This window comes from Pongo abelii, chromosome 3 (assembly GCF_028885655.2).
Source record: "Pongo abelii isolate AG06213 chromosome 3, NHGRI_mPonAbe1-v2.0_pri, whole genome shotgun sequence".
Lineage (NCBI taxonomy): Eukaryota > Metazoa > Chordata > Mammalia > Primates > Hominidae > Pongo > Pongo abelii.
This window is the reverse complement of record NC_071988.2, coordinates 5,892,565-5,905,884: the sequence shown is the minus strand read 5'-3', so window position 1 is coordinate 5,905,884 and position 13,320 is coordinate 5,892,565. Positions and strand designations below refer to the sequence as shown.

At 43.2% G+C, this 13,320-nt stretch overlaps 1 protein-coding gene and 1 long non-coding RNA gene across 6 annotated transcripts in view; one reads left to right on the top strand and one right to left on the bottom strand.

Moving 5' to 3' along the window:
• The window catches only part of TBC1D14 (TBC1 domain family member 14), a 121,657-nt gene that overhangs the window by 63,440 nt on the left and 44,897 nt on the right, over window positions 1-13,320 (top strand). Inside the window, exon 1 of one of the 5 annotated variants that reach the window (XM_024245533.3) lies at window positions 12,383-12,586. Within the exon in view, the coding sequence (XP_024101301.1) occupies window positions 12,584-12,586 (3 nt within the window). The 5' untranslated portion in view covers window positions 12,383-12,583. 5 annotated transcript variants of the gene reach the window in all.
• LOC134761332 (uncharacterized) lies at window positions 11,156-12,351 on the bottom strand. Its single transcript, XR_010139845.1, has 2 exons — window positions 12,089-12,351; window positions 11,156-11,913 (listed from the first exon to the last, which is right to left on the bottom strand). It is a non-coding gene; the product is annotated as an uncharacterized LOC134761332 (long non-coding RNA).

The window sequence follows — 13,320 nt, the reverse complement described above, 5'->3', positions numbered from 1 at the left end:
TCTCTCCCTTGGACACCCCTGGGGCATCTCAGCTGGACTCGAAGCTTCAGAGGTCAGGCTGTCACCCTGTCTCCAGTTGGGACCTACCTCCTGCCCAAAACTGACCACTTAAAAAGTAAAAGTGATGCTTTGTAATTTGAGCAGGTGTCAGAGGCTCAGGGCTGAAAATCCGTGGGGATGCTTTAGAACAGACTCGGTAACTCTTTCCAACATAACACTGTGTACATAGGCTGTAGGAATTGACGTCATTGTTGGAAATGAGGTTGAGCAGAAAGTTAATGTCCTGGTTGGACTCTGAGGATGCTGCTGATTGTTGGAATGATAGCTGCAGGGAGGATAGGCTTGTAGGTTTCAGTGTCCTGGATGAAACACTGTCATGTGAGCACCGATGAGTACATGGCCTGTTGTGTTTGCATTTGTGTAGCCTGGAATGTCTTGGGCGGCCTTCTGGAATTTCAAGTCCGCTCTTAGATTTTAAAGCAAGAATCCCAGAAGAAGGCAGATCCAGGACAGTGACATTTTCTGTCCTCACCTCTGAGAAGTCCGGGGTACTCCGAAAGTCTCAAAACATTGTAGATTGTAGCAAGGATAGGTCTTGCTTGTCAGTTGAAGTAATTGGCTGCCGGCCTACAGGCAAATTCTAAAATTACAAGAAAAAACTTCACTTTCATTATCCCTTATGCCTTTGCAAAATGGGTTTGAACAAGCTTACAGAAGTGAACAGGTCCCGGTCCCAGGTTAGACAGAATAAGCACATTCCACCCCGTGTCACCCAGTGAATGCAGATATAAAACCTGAACAGAAAGCATGGAGCAGCTATTTGAGATTCTGGAAAGTAAACAGTGGCAGGTGAGTTGGGGAAGAAGACCAGAATTTGAAGTACCACTGAATTGGTACTGAGTTTACCAATTTTTTTTTCCCTTCCACTATTTCTCAGCCTGAACTCAGGCAGACCCAAACCCAGGAATAAGTCTTAATGTGGACAGAGAGCACCAGGAGAAGCTCTGTACTTCTGACTTGGCGAATGGGTCTCTAACACTTAGGATGCAGAAACCCCATTTTTTAGTTTTATTTATTTATATTTTTATTTTATTTTGAGACAGGGTCTCACTCTGTCACCCAGGCTGAAGTGCAGTGGTACAGTCTTGGCTTACTGCAACCTCTGCCTCCTGGGTTCAAGTGATTCTCCTGCCTCAGCCTCCTGAGTAGCTGGGACTACAGGTGTGCACCACCACCCCTGGCTCATTTTTATATTTTTAGTAGAGATGGGGTTTCACCATGTTGGCCAGGCTGGTCTCGAACTCCTGACCTCAGGTGATCCACCCCCACCTTGGCCTCCCAGAGTGCTGGGATTACAGACATGAGCCACTGCGCCCAGGCCTAGTTTTATTTTTTACTCTGTTCTCTTGCACCCCAGCCCTCAGGCATTCTTATGAGAGCAGCAGCTGGTGGGAGCCTGAAACTCCCAGGAAAGGGAAGCTGATTAGAAGAATTTTGTTTCCAAGGGGTAGAGTGTGAACCCCCCTGATGCTTTATTCTCTCTCTCTCTCCCCATTACCTGGTCCAGATATGGATGCAGTTGTGGGAAGCGTGTGGCTAGAGAACCAGAAAAGGGGAGACCCAGGAAACTAGTAAGTACTGGGGGGATTGCAGAGAGGAGGAGCTCAGGAAGGTGACCCTTTAAGGTGTTAATGAACTCCCAGGCTTCTCGTCATGTTGTGGGTACACACATCTGACCCTAAGTAGCTTACGTAGACTTTGAGAACTAATCTTTGGGATAGACCACTGTGCAGTTCCCTAACTGGCCACTGGATGGTGCACATGCAGGATGGATCCAAAAAGCCCTTCAAAGGCTTTGAAAACAGCTGACTGGAACCACAACTCACAGAAGGCTGGCTGGAACTTGTGTGTGGAATCCAACTGCATAAATTGCTTACTAAGATAAAAATGTCAACATTCTCCCAAGGGTTGAGAGAAAATTCAGAGTTTCTTAACACAATATTGAAAATGTCTAGAATGCAGTTCAAAATTAATTGGCTTAAGAACTAGAATTATCTTTTTTTTAAAAAAAAATTTCCTCTGAATCAGAATAGGTTCAGATAGGATCATCTTTTTTTGTGTGTCTGTTTTGTTTGTTTGTTTGTTTTTTGTTTTGTTTTGTTTGAGATGGAGTCTTGCTTTGTTGCCCAGGCTGGAGTGCAGTGGTGTGATCTCAGCTCACTGCAACCTCTGCCACCCAGGTTCAAGTGATTCTCCTGCCTCAGCTTCCCAAGCAGCTGGAATTACAGGCGCCCGTCACCATGCCTGGCTAATTTGTTTGTATTTTTAGTAGAGACAGGGTTTCACCATGTTGGCCAGGCTGGTTTTGAACTCCTGACCTCAAGAGATCCACCCGTCTCAGCCTCTCAAAGCTAGGATTACAGACATGAGCCACCACGCCCGGCATGTTTTTTGTTTTTGAGATAGGGTCTTGCTCTGTCCCCCAGGCTGGAGTGCAGTGGCGCATCTCAGCTCTGCATCTCAGCGGTGCATCACTGCAACATCTGCCTCCCAGGCTCAAGCGATCCTCCCATCTCAGCCTCGTGAGTAACTGGGACTACAGGCACGTGACACCACACCTGGCTAATTTTGTATATTTTTTGTAGAGACAAGGTTTTGCCATGTTGCCCAGGCTGATCTTGAACTCCTGGATTCAAGTGATCTGCCTGCCTCAGCCTCCCCAAAGTGCTGGGATTACAGGTGTGAGCCACTGCGCCTGGCCAGGATCGTCTTTTAATAATCAAGACACCACTGCCGAGATAACACAGATGTTGGAATTATTCAATAGACTTTAAAGCAATCATTATAAAAATGCTCCAACAAGTAAGGGTGAACACTTCTGAGATGGGAAAATAGAAAGTATCAGTAAAGGAAAATAAACTATAAAAACAATTAAGTGGAAATTTTGTAACTGAAAAATACACTAACTGAAATAAACTAACCAAACAGGCTCAATAGCAGAATGGAGATGATAGAGGAAAGAGTGAGTGAATTTTAAGATCAATAGAAATTATCCAATCCAGGCCAGGCATGGTGGCTCATGCCTGTAATCCCAGCACTTTGGGAGGCTGAGGTGGGTGGATCACCTGAGCTCAGGAGTTCGAGACCAGCCTGGCCAATGTGGCAAAACCCCGTCTCTACTAAAAATACAAAAATTAGCCAGGTGTGGTGGCAGGTGTCAGTAATCCCAGCTACTTGGGAAGCTGAAACAGGAGAATCACTTGAACCCAGAAGCCGGAGGTTGCAGTGAGCCAAGATCATGCCACTCCACTCCATCCTGGGTGACAGAGCACTCTGTCTCAAAACAAAACAAAAAACAGAAATTATCCAGTCTGCATAGTACAGAGAAAAAAATGAACAGAGCCTTAGGAACATGTGGGGCAGTACTAAAAAGTATAACACTATCACTGGAGTGTCAGAAGGAGAGGAGAAACAATATGATGCAGACAATTATTGGAGTAAATGATGGCTGAATATCTCCCACATTTAGCAAAAGATAGAAACCTATAGATTCAGGAAATTCAGTGGCCGCCAAACAAAATAAACTCTAAAAAGTAAGAAGTCCATGTCCAGACACATCATAACCAAATTGCTGAAAATAAAGCCAAAAAATCTTATAAGCAACCAGAGAAGAACAATGTCATACTTACTGGGGAATAACAATTTGACTGAATTTCTCATCAGAAACCGTGGAGGCCAGAAAAAGTAAAACAATATCATTAGAGCACCGAAAAGAACTGTCAACCCAAATTCTGTATCCAGCGAAAATGCCCTTCAGGAATGAAAGTAAAATAAAGTTATTCTCAGGTGATGAAAAACTAAGAATTTGTTGCCAGCAGACTGGCCATAAAAAGACGTGCTGAAAGAAGTTGTTCAGATAGAAGGGTCATTGTACTAGGAGGACACTTGGAACATCAAGAAAGAAGGGGAACAGAAACTGTCAGGATGTGGATAAATACAGTGGACTATTTTCCTTTTGTTTTAACTAAAAGCAAGTAGATGTTGCCTTTAAATATACAGTAACAATGCACTATAACATGATTAGAGTAGAAAGAGCAATAAACAATTTGCCGTATAATTATAACGCAAAGTTGATGAGTTAAAACACCATAAATATAAAGACATTCACAAAACCACAGTTGAATATACATAACTCTCATTTCCTGGGAAACACAATTTTAAATAAATAATTGAGTTCCCCAATGGGCTATATAAATCCTGGAGAAGAAATCAGGGCACATAATAAATTGTCATGAAAAGAATCTAGAAAATGAAATGACGTGTGCATGGGGTTCTTATTCCTATTGAGATTGATTTGGGGAACGTTTTCAAATCAGTAGACTGTTTTCTTAATGAGTTATTTAAAAATATGTTTGAAAGCAAAAATTATAATGTCTGGCATTTGCAGTGTATGTAGATGTAATATGTAAGACAAGTGAAATACAAAAGGGGACAAGGTGTGGTGATAAAGTTTCTGCATTCCACTTGAAGTAGTAAAATACTGATTCTAAGTAGATTGTGAAAAGTTAATATGTATATTGTAATCCTTAGACCAACCACTAAACTATACAAAGAGATGGCAAAAAACACAATAGAGAAATCAAAATGGAGTTCTAAAAAAAGTTCAAAAAACTTGAATCAAGACAGGAAAGAAGACATGGAGGAAGAAAAAAAAAAAGAAAACAAATGAGATCGTAGACCTAAATTCAAACATACCAACAACTGCATTAAATGTAAATGGTCTGAACACACCAGTTGTGTGTCTCAATACTCAGTTCTGACAGATTGTCAGAATGGGTTAAAAAAATGGGCTGGGCGTGTTGGCTTGCACCTGTAATCCCAGCACTTGAGGCCGAGGCAGACGATTACTTGAAGCCAGGAGTTCCAGACCAGCCTGATGAGCATAGTGAGACCCTGTCTCTATTGAAAAAATTTAGCTGGGCATGGTGATACACACCTGTAGTCCTAGCTGGTCAAGAGACTGAGGCAGGAGGATCGCTTGAGCCCAGGAGTTTGAGGTTACAGTGAACTAATTATACCCCTGCATGCTAGCCTGAGTGACAGAGTGAGACCCTATCTCAAAAAAAAACACAAAACCATAGACCCAACTATGTATATGTTGTCTGCAAGAAACTCACTTCAAATATAGAATATGTAGATTAAAATAAAAAGATAGAAAAAGATATGCCATGAAAACACTAATCAAAATTAAGATAGGTCTATTAATATAATAAAAATTAAGGTAGGTCTATTAATATTAGAAAAAGTAGACTTCAGAACAAAATTATCAGAGATAAAGTGGGACATTACCTAATGAAGACATAATGATTCTAAATGTATTTGTACTTCATAACAGAGCTGCAAAATACATGAAGCAAAGTCTATTAGATCTGAAACAAATGGACATATCCACATTTATAATGGGAGTGTCAGCAGTCCTCATTAAACAGTAATTGATAGAACTGTAGACAGAATCAGCCAGGACATAGAAATGAACACCATCAACCAACCTGATCTAATTCACAATTTATAGAACACAGCACCCTCCAGCAGGAGCAGAATACAGTTTTTTCAAATGTACATGGAACATTCACCAAGACAGACCATATTCTGGGATATAAAAGAAGCTTAAAAATTTCGAAAGGAGTAAAATTATATGAAATAGAGGTGATACTAGACTAGAAAACAGTGACAGAAAAATAATTGTCTCCCCAAACTTGCACATTAAACAAGTAGCATACTTCTAAATCATGGGCCCATGAGGAAGTCACAAGGAAAATTAGAAAATATTTTGAAGTGAACGAAAATACAACATACCAAAATTTGTAGGTTGCAGTGCTTAGAGGGAAATGTATAGCATTAAGATGCTCACATAGAAAAGAAAAAAGGTCTCAGATCAGTAATCAAAGTTTCTACCTTAAGAAAGTATAAACAGAGCAAATAAACCCAAAGCAAGCAAAAGGAAGCAAATAATAAATGTGAGAACAGATATCCATACAATTAAAAACAGAAAAATGATAGACTGAAAGCTGGGGCTTTGAAATGATCAACAAAATTGATTAAACTCTAGCAAAACTGACAAAAAGAGAATAAAATTAGCAAAAGGAATGAAAAAAGGGGATACCACTACAGACTCCACAAAAATAAGACAATAGAATGTTATAAATAACTTGTCTTTTTTTTCTTTTTTTTTTTTTTAAAGACAGAGTCTTGCTCTGTTGCTTAGGCTGGAGTGCAGTGGTGCGATCTCAGCTCACTGCAACCTCTGCCTCCCGGGTTCAAGTGATTCTCGTGCCTCACCCACCTGAGTAGCTGGGATTACAGGCATGTGCCACCACGGCCAGCTAATTTTTGTATTTTTAGTAGAGACAGGGTTTTGCCATGTTGGCCAGGCTGGTCTAGAATTCCTGGCCTCAAGTGATCCACCTGCCTTAGCTTCCCAAAGTGCTGGGATTACAGGTGTGAGGTACTGCGCCAGCCACATAAATTTGATAACATAGATGAAACGGTCCATTTCCTTGAGAATTGCAAATCACCAAAATTCATCCAAGATGAAATAGATAACCTGAATCATCCTGGAATTTATTAAAGAAGGACCAGATGGTTTCACTGATGAATCCTACTGAACATTTAAAGAAAACACCAATTTGAGAAGAGGGAGTACTTCCTGACTCATTTTAAAGGCCAATATTACCCTGATATCAAAACCAGATGAATACAGTCCCAAAAAAACTACAGGCAAATATCCCTTATGAAGACACACAAATTCTCAACACAGTATTAACAAATTGAATCCCATAGTACATTAAAAAGTTATAACCATGACAAAGTTACATTTAGCCCAGGAACACAAGGCTGGGTCAGCGTTTGAAAATCAGTGTAAGCTACCATACTACCAATTTAAAGAAAACCACACGATCCTATCAGTTGGTGCAGAAAAAGCATTTGATAGAATTCAGTGTCCATTCCTCATAAAAACTCTCAGCAAAGAAGAAATGGAATAGAACTTCACCCACGTGACAAAGATCATCTACAGGAAACAGCTACAGCTAACATGCTTAATGGAGAAAGACAGAAGGCCTTCCCCTAACATTGAAAACAAGACAAGGATGTCCACTGTTTACTATTCCTGTTCAACGTTGTATTGGAAGTTCTAGCTGGTACCTTGCTCGTGGGAATGCACAATGATACAGCCATTCTGGAAAACCAGTTGGGAGGTTTCTTATAGGTGAAACATATACTTAGAATTAGCCCAGCAATCCCACTCTTAGGTATTTGCCATCAAGACATGAAAACTTGTGTTTGCACAAAAATCTGTACATGTTTATAGCAGCTCTTTTCATAATCCTCAATAAATGGAAACAACCCAAATGCCTTTCAATGAATGGATGAATGGCAGTACATCCCATACAATGAAATATGACTCAATAATAAACACACCTAACTCCTTGGGTGAACCTTGGGCATTATCTGAAGGTAGAAAGTCAGTCTCGAAAGCTTGTGTGCTGTGATTTCATTTGTATCACATACTTGAAAAGACAAAGTTGTAGTGATGGAGAACAGATTCACAGTGCCGGGGTGGGGTAGGGGTGTGACTACCGAGGGCTAACACAAAGGAGGTTTTGAGAGTGGTAGAACTGTTTTATATCTTGATTGTCACAATGGTGGCTACAAGGCAACATTTTAGAAGTCATAGGACTATATACACCAAAAAGCTAACTGTATGTTAATTCAAAAAATAAACTAACATGAATTAATGAATCATTTAGGGTTCTTTTGACCCAGCATTTCCACTTCTGGTAATTTCTCCTACAGATGAATTCATATATAGGTGAAATGACAGTTGTATAAGGGTATTGATCGCAGCACAAGTGATTGGAAGCTATCTAAATGTTTGGCAGGGAATTGGTGAAATCCTAAATGAAATACTGCACTAACCTCACAAAGCAAGATGGATTACCATTTGTTTAGTGTGCTCTATGTGGATAAAGATACACGCACATCCTTGTAAATGCAGAGACCATATTTGGAAGGATACTTATAAAACAGCTATTAGTGGAATTTCTTTGGAGAGGAGAACAAACTGGGTACATGGGAGATAGGAGGGAGACCTACTTTCCACTGTATACACTTCTGTACCTTTTGTATTTTGTTCTGTGTACATGTCTACTTAAAAGAATTTTTTTTTTTTTTGAGACAAAGTCTTGTTCTGTTGCCCAGACTGGAGTGCAGTGGCACGATCTTGGCTCACTGCAACCTCTGCCTCCTGGGTTCAAGTGATTTCCGGCTAATTTTTGTATTTTTAGTAGAGACAGAGTTTCACCATGTTGGCCAGGCTGGTCTTGAACTCCTGACCTTAAGTGATCCGCCTGCCTTGGCCTCCCGAAGTGCTAGGATTACAGGCGTGAGCCACTGTACCCGGCCTTTAAAATATATATATATATATATATATATATATATATATTCAATGTGTAGAATGACAGAAAAATTGTTGAGGAAATTTGGGCAAAGGACACAGCAAGATGAAACCAGAGGTGAGTGCATGCCCCAAGATACAACTCACAGAATCTCATGTAACTCCTAGAGGTGTGCTACAAATTTTACACTGAGCTTTCCAGTGGCCAGAGCAGAGGGAAACATTATACAGCTGGTGACCGAGTTGAAAGCTGAACCTACCGTGGAAGCTTTGGCTTGTCAAGGTGGGAGAGGTCGTGTTTGTATGGGACTGGGATCGTTTGGTGGAGAACAGGTCTATCAGGAGATTATCCCATAAAATGTCTAATCCCCATTCATCCCCATTAATGTTGGGGTTTAGAGAAGCAGCAGGTTAATTACATGTCGTACTTCCACATGATGCCCAGAACGAGAAAGAAGGAAGTGAGCTGAAGTTTCTACAGGGGAAATGGCAGCATGGTTGTTTAATTTGCACTGCACTTTTTCGTCTTCTATTATCCTGGTAACAGCTTATTTATTCTGAGAAGTATAAATTCTTTATCCCCAATGCCTTTTAACAATAAAGACTGAAATTCCTATTTAATGCTTAATGCTTCCTAAGGTTTGCTTATTTTTTCTTATGTGGAAGTGATAAGTTTCCCTGTTAGTTGGAGAGGGTAGTGTTCAGAGCACACTTTCTTTGGTGCAAACACTGTGGATCTTGTGTTCAGTCTTACTGGTGCGTCTCCCCAGAAGGAATAGGAATTCAGGAATAGGAAACACATTTGTTCTTTTACAGCTCTTTACTGGGGCCTTTCACAGTACTGGGGTGAGGGGGGTCTCAGGCCTGTCAACATGGGGTTGGGGTGGGTTGGGAAGACTCTGGCTTTGGGATTAGAAAGCCGGAATGTGCACCTCGGTTCTGTCATTTACAGTGAGTCATGTGGACTTAAGCCCATGGCTTTGTCTCTCTGAGCCTCAGTATCCTCTGCAGAGGCAGTGCTCACATTGCCTGTGCTCGTGAGGGTGAAGTACAATGAAGCATGGGGTTGTGGAGCAGTGGCTGGCATCCTGGCATCCCATGGGAGCTTTGGCACGGTCAGGACTCCTCATTGTGGTCTCCTGTCACGGCTAGACCCTCAGTCTTGTGTGCATAGAAAAAAAGCCAGCAACAGACCCAAAAAACAACCTTGCTGCAGTAATAATTTGGTGTGATTTGGAAATAGCAATTGGTGAAATCGATTTTTGATGCCATCTGAATTAGCTTAAAAATTATTTTTCGAATTTTAAATACAATTTATGAAAAAATACTTACCAAATATTCAAATGATAGATGCAAGACAGGAAAACCCTTTCCCCCTGAGACTTCACAGCTCCTGTCACAGGAGTCTCTGACGGTTTCATGTCTGCCTTCCCAGCCCTTTCTCTGAGACAAATTATGTATGTGTAAATTTCGTCCACACAATTGCATTTACATGATGTAATTGCAGACTGAGTTCTTTGAGCACCTTCTCTCTGGTATGTACAGGGTGCTTAGGAAGCTTGTTAAACACATAACTTGAAGCTGTAGTAGCCTGTGATTGTAAGGAGGGGACTGTCTGTGTTGTAAAGTCTGGTTTGTGGCTGATCTTGGACTCGGCAGCGGTGTCTGCAGGCGGGTGGCCCGTTGTGTACTATTGTGAATGCGGAAGAGATGGTGCAGCTTAATTGATGCCGCTTCCCAGAAAGACTGAGAGAAATGCCCCTGGGAGCTTTTGAATGCTTTTGCCCTCGCCTGGGCAATTTAATGTGTTAATGTGCCCCACTTAGATGGAGCAGCTGTTGACATTTTGCCATATTTACTTTATTGTGCCTCTATTTTTAAAAAATTGAACCATTTGCAGTATTATGACATCTTACTGCTAAATACTTCAGCACACAGCTCTTAAGAGAAAGACATTCTCCTACATAACCATGACTGTTACCACACCCAGGAGAATGATGGAGAATTTCATAGTAGCATCTGATACCCAGAGCATGTTGTAATTTCCTCAGTTGTATCAGCTGTTCTTTCTGAACCAGGATCCAGTCAGGTTTGTATATTGCCTTAATTATATGTCCCTTTATTCTTTTCATATAAAACACTCCTTTTTCTCATGACTTTTACCTTTCTTAAAATTAAAATGATCAAGGTCAAAGATTTATTTTACGCCTTGAGGAGACCAGTAAGAGATAAAACTTATGCCAAGAGCATTTGAGGAATTAGGGGGGTGTGTGTGTTTGTACACACATATATGCATAAAACTCAAAAAGAACTAGAGTAGGATGGCTAGCTTAGATTTCAACGAACAAACAAACTGGTGACAATAAAACATAATCTTTGGGGTTATCTTTTCTTTTGGACATTATCTACAAGTTAATATGTAACTTCACAGTATCTGGGCTTGAATGGAGTAATAAATAGCACAGGGACGGTGTCCTAGATAATTAAATAATCTTTAGGCAGCCATGCTAAAAGTGCCCAGGAATTAATTGAAAGAATAACCCCTACTCCTGCTTTTGCCTTATTTTCAAATTTTGGATAATTGTCTTAACAAGGCGTTCCCTAATCCTTTCAGCCAGAATCAGCCTCTTTCCCTTTTATCCTCCTATTACTTTTTAAAAATGGCTTGAGGTATAAATAATATACCATGAGATCCACTCATTGTAAGTGTTCCACGATTTTAATAAATGTATACAGTTATGCAACTATCATTGCAATCTAGTTTTAAAATATGTTCGACATCCAAAGTTTTATTTTTTCATCACCCAAAAAAGTTCCTTCGTGCCTGTTTGCAGTTGATCCCACTCTCACCCCCAGGCAAACATGAATTTGCTTTCTCTCTAGAGATTCACCTTTTTAAGAAGTGTCACATAAATGGAATCATGGAATTTTCTTGTCTGGCATCTTTCACCTGGCCTAGGGTTTTGGGGTTCATCCACGGAGGCCCATGTCTCAGCAGTTTCTTTTCATGGCCGTTTCCCTGCTGCTCATGCATCCGCGGTTGGTGGACGTGCTGGTTGGTGTGAACAGTGCTGTTGTGAATGTTTGCATGCAAAGTCTCTCTGGTCGTATTTCTCTTGGGTGGGTTCCTGGGAGTATGGTAGGGGATGTTGAATTATAGAAGAAGCTGCACCATTTTACACTCCTACCAAGGATTTAGGAGAATTCCAGCTTCTTTACGTCTTTGCTATCACTTGCCATTGTCCTTTTGATTTTATCCTGGCGGCCGTCACAGGCTTCCTCTGATGGAGACGTGTCTGCCGGCGATTTGGTAGTTGTGAATCCCAGGAGATCTGCTGGGGGAGCCTTGGGCGAGGCCCCGTCACGGGAGAGCCTCGTGTTGCCGCAGACCGGACTTGTTCAGCCCTGGGATCTGGGGCCCGCGGCTGACCAGAAGTAATTTTGACCCGACGTAGTCCCTACGGTGTAGGGTCGAAGTTTAAAAACTGTTTTTAAAAACCTGAGGTCTCACCGACAGCGTACCGCGCCATCTGAAGGGCGCTGTCCCGCCAGCTTCCGTCCCCCTCCCGGCAGCCCCGGGGCGCCTGGTCAGCTTCTCTGTGTTTTGTGTGCTCCCTGACGTTTTACACTCACCTGTTAATACTTTGTGAAAAACAGTGGGAGCCACGGTAGCCTGTAAAAACTGCTCACAATCACCCCGCCACCCAGAGCTCACCAGTGCGAATATTTTTATGCAATTTCTTTTGGCAACACGTTTCTCAGCTCTCGGGTGATCTTTAAGGCAGAAGCTGGCTCTCCGCCTGTCGGCGCGCGTTCCCGGTGTTCACGGCCTGTGGGGCCGTACCACGGGGACGCCCCAGCCCCGCCCCTTGGCCCCGCCCCTCGCCGCCCATCAGCCCTGCCCCCCTGGGAGGCTCCAGCCAGGCCTGATGAGCCGAGCCGGCAGCGTTGATCGCCTCGCTGCGTCTGCGCGCGATTGAGCGGCCTGCCGCCCCGCCCCGCCCCGCGAGTCTGAGGAGTCGCCGCGTCCGCCCGCCCGCCCGCGGTCCGGGAGGGAGGGAGGGAGGCCGGCCCTCCGCTCGCTGGGCATGGAGCCTCCGGCCGCGCGCCTCTAAGGCCCCGGCGTTCATGGTGAGTCGGGGTGCGGGCCGGTGCCTCTCCCTGCGCCCCAGGCCTGCCCGGTCCCGTGGGCCTGTCCTGTCCTGGGCCTGCCAGCCCTGCGGCCCCGCGCAGGTGGAGGGTGCGAGTGTGCATGTGTGCGGTTGTGCGGGTGTACGAGCATCACGTGCATCTGTGCTCAGCAGCCGAAGCTTGCTGTGCACGCTGCTGATGCGCTCTTCTTCTCCCTGCTACTCTTTTGTGTCTGTGTTTCCACATATTTTCTTTTGGTTCACGTTTACTGGGACGACGAGAGGCAGCGCGAGCGAGCACGTCCTTTGAGTCCTCCTTACCCTGTTTCGAGAGCCGGGCCAGGCCCAACAGCCCCCTTAGAGGCCAGAACGGCCTCGCCTGCGATGCGATGAGCCTTTGTATGGAGATGAGACTACGCTCTGAGCTCTAGAGCCCAATGAGGTGGTCAGGTTGCAACAGCAACTGGGCGTGTTAAAACCTAGTTCCTTTGAGTATGTTTCATTCACCAGTCCGCATATTAACTTTTGATGCTCTGGGAGGAATATGATTATTAGAAAAGGACTCCTGAGAGTGTTTGCCAGAATGCCAACATTCCCAGTAACTTAGAGAACGCTTTCCAGGAGGGGACTGCAGCTGGTTAAAGAATCCAGGCCAGAGGAACCACTCAGGTGTTCTCAGTGGCTTTACTTACCGTGAGGTCAGGCTTCAGGGGTTACCCGGGGCTGCCTTTTGGA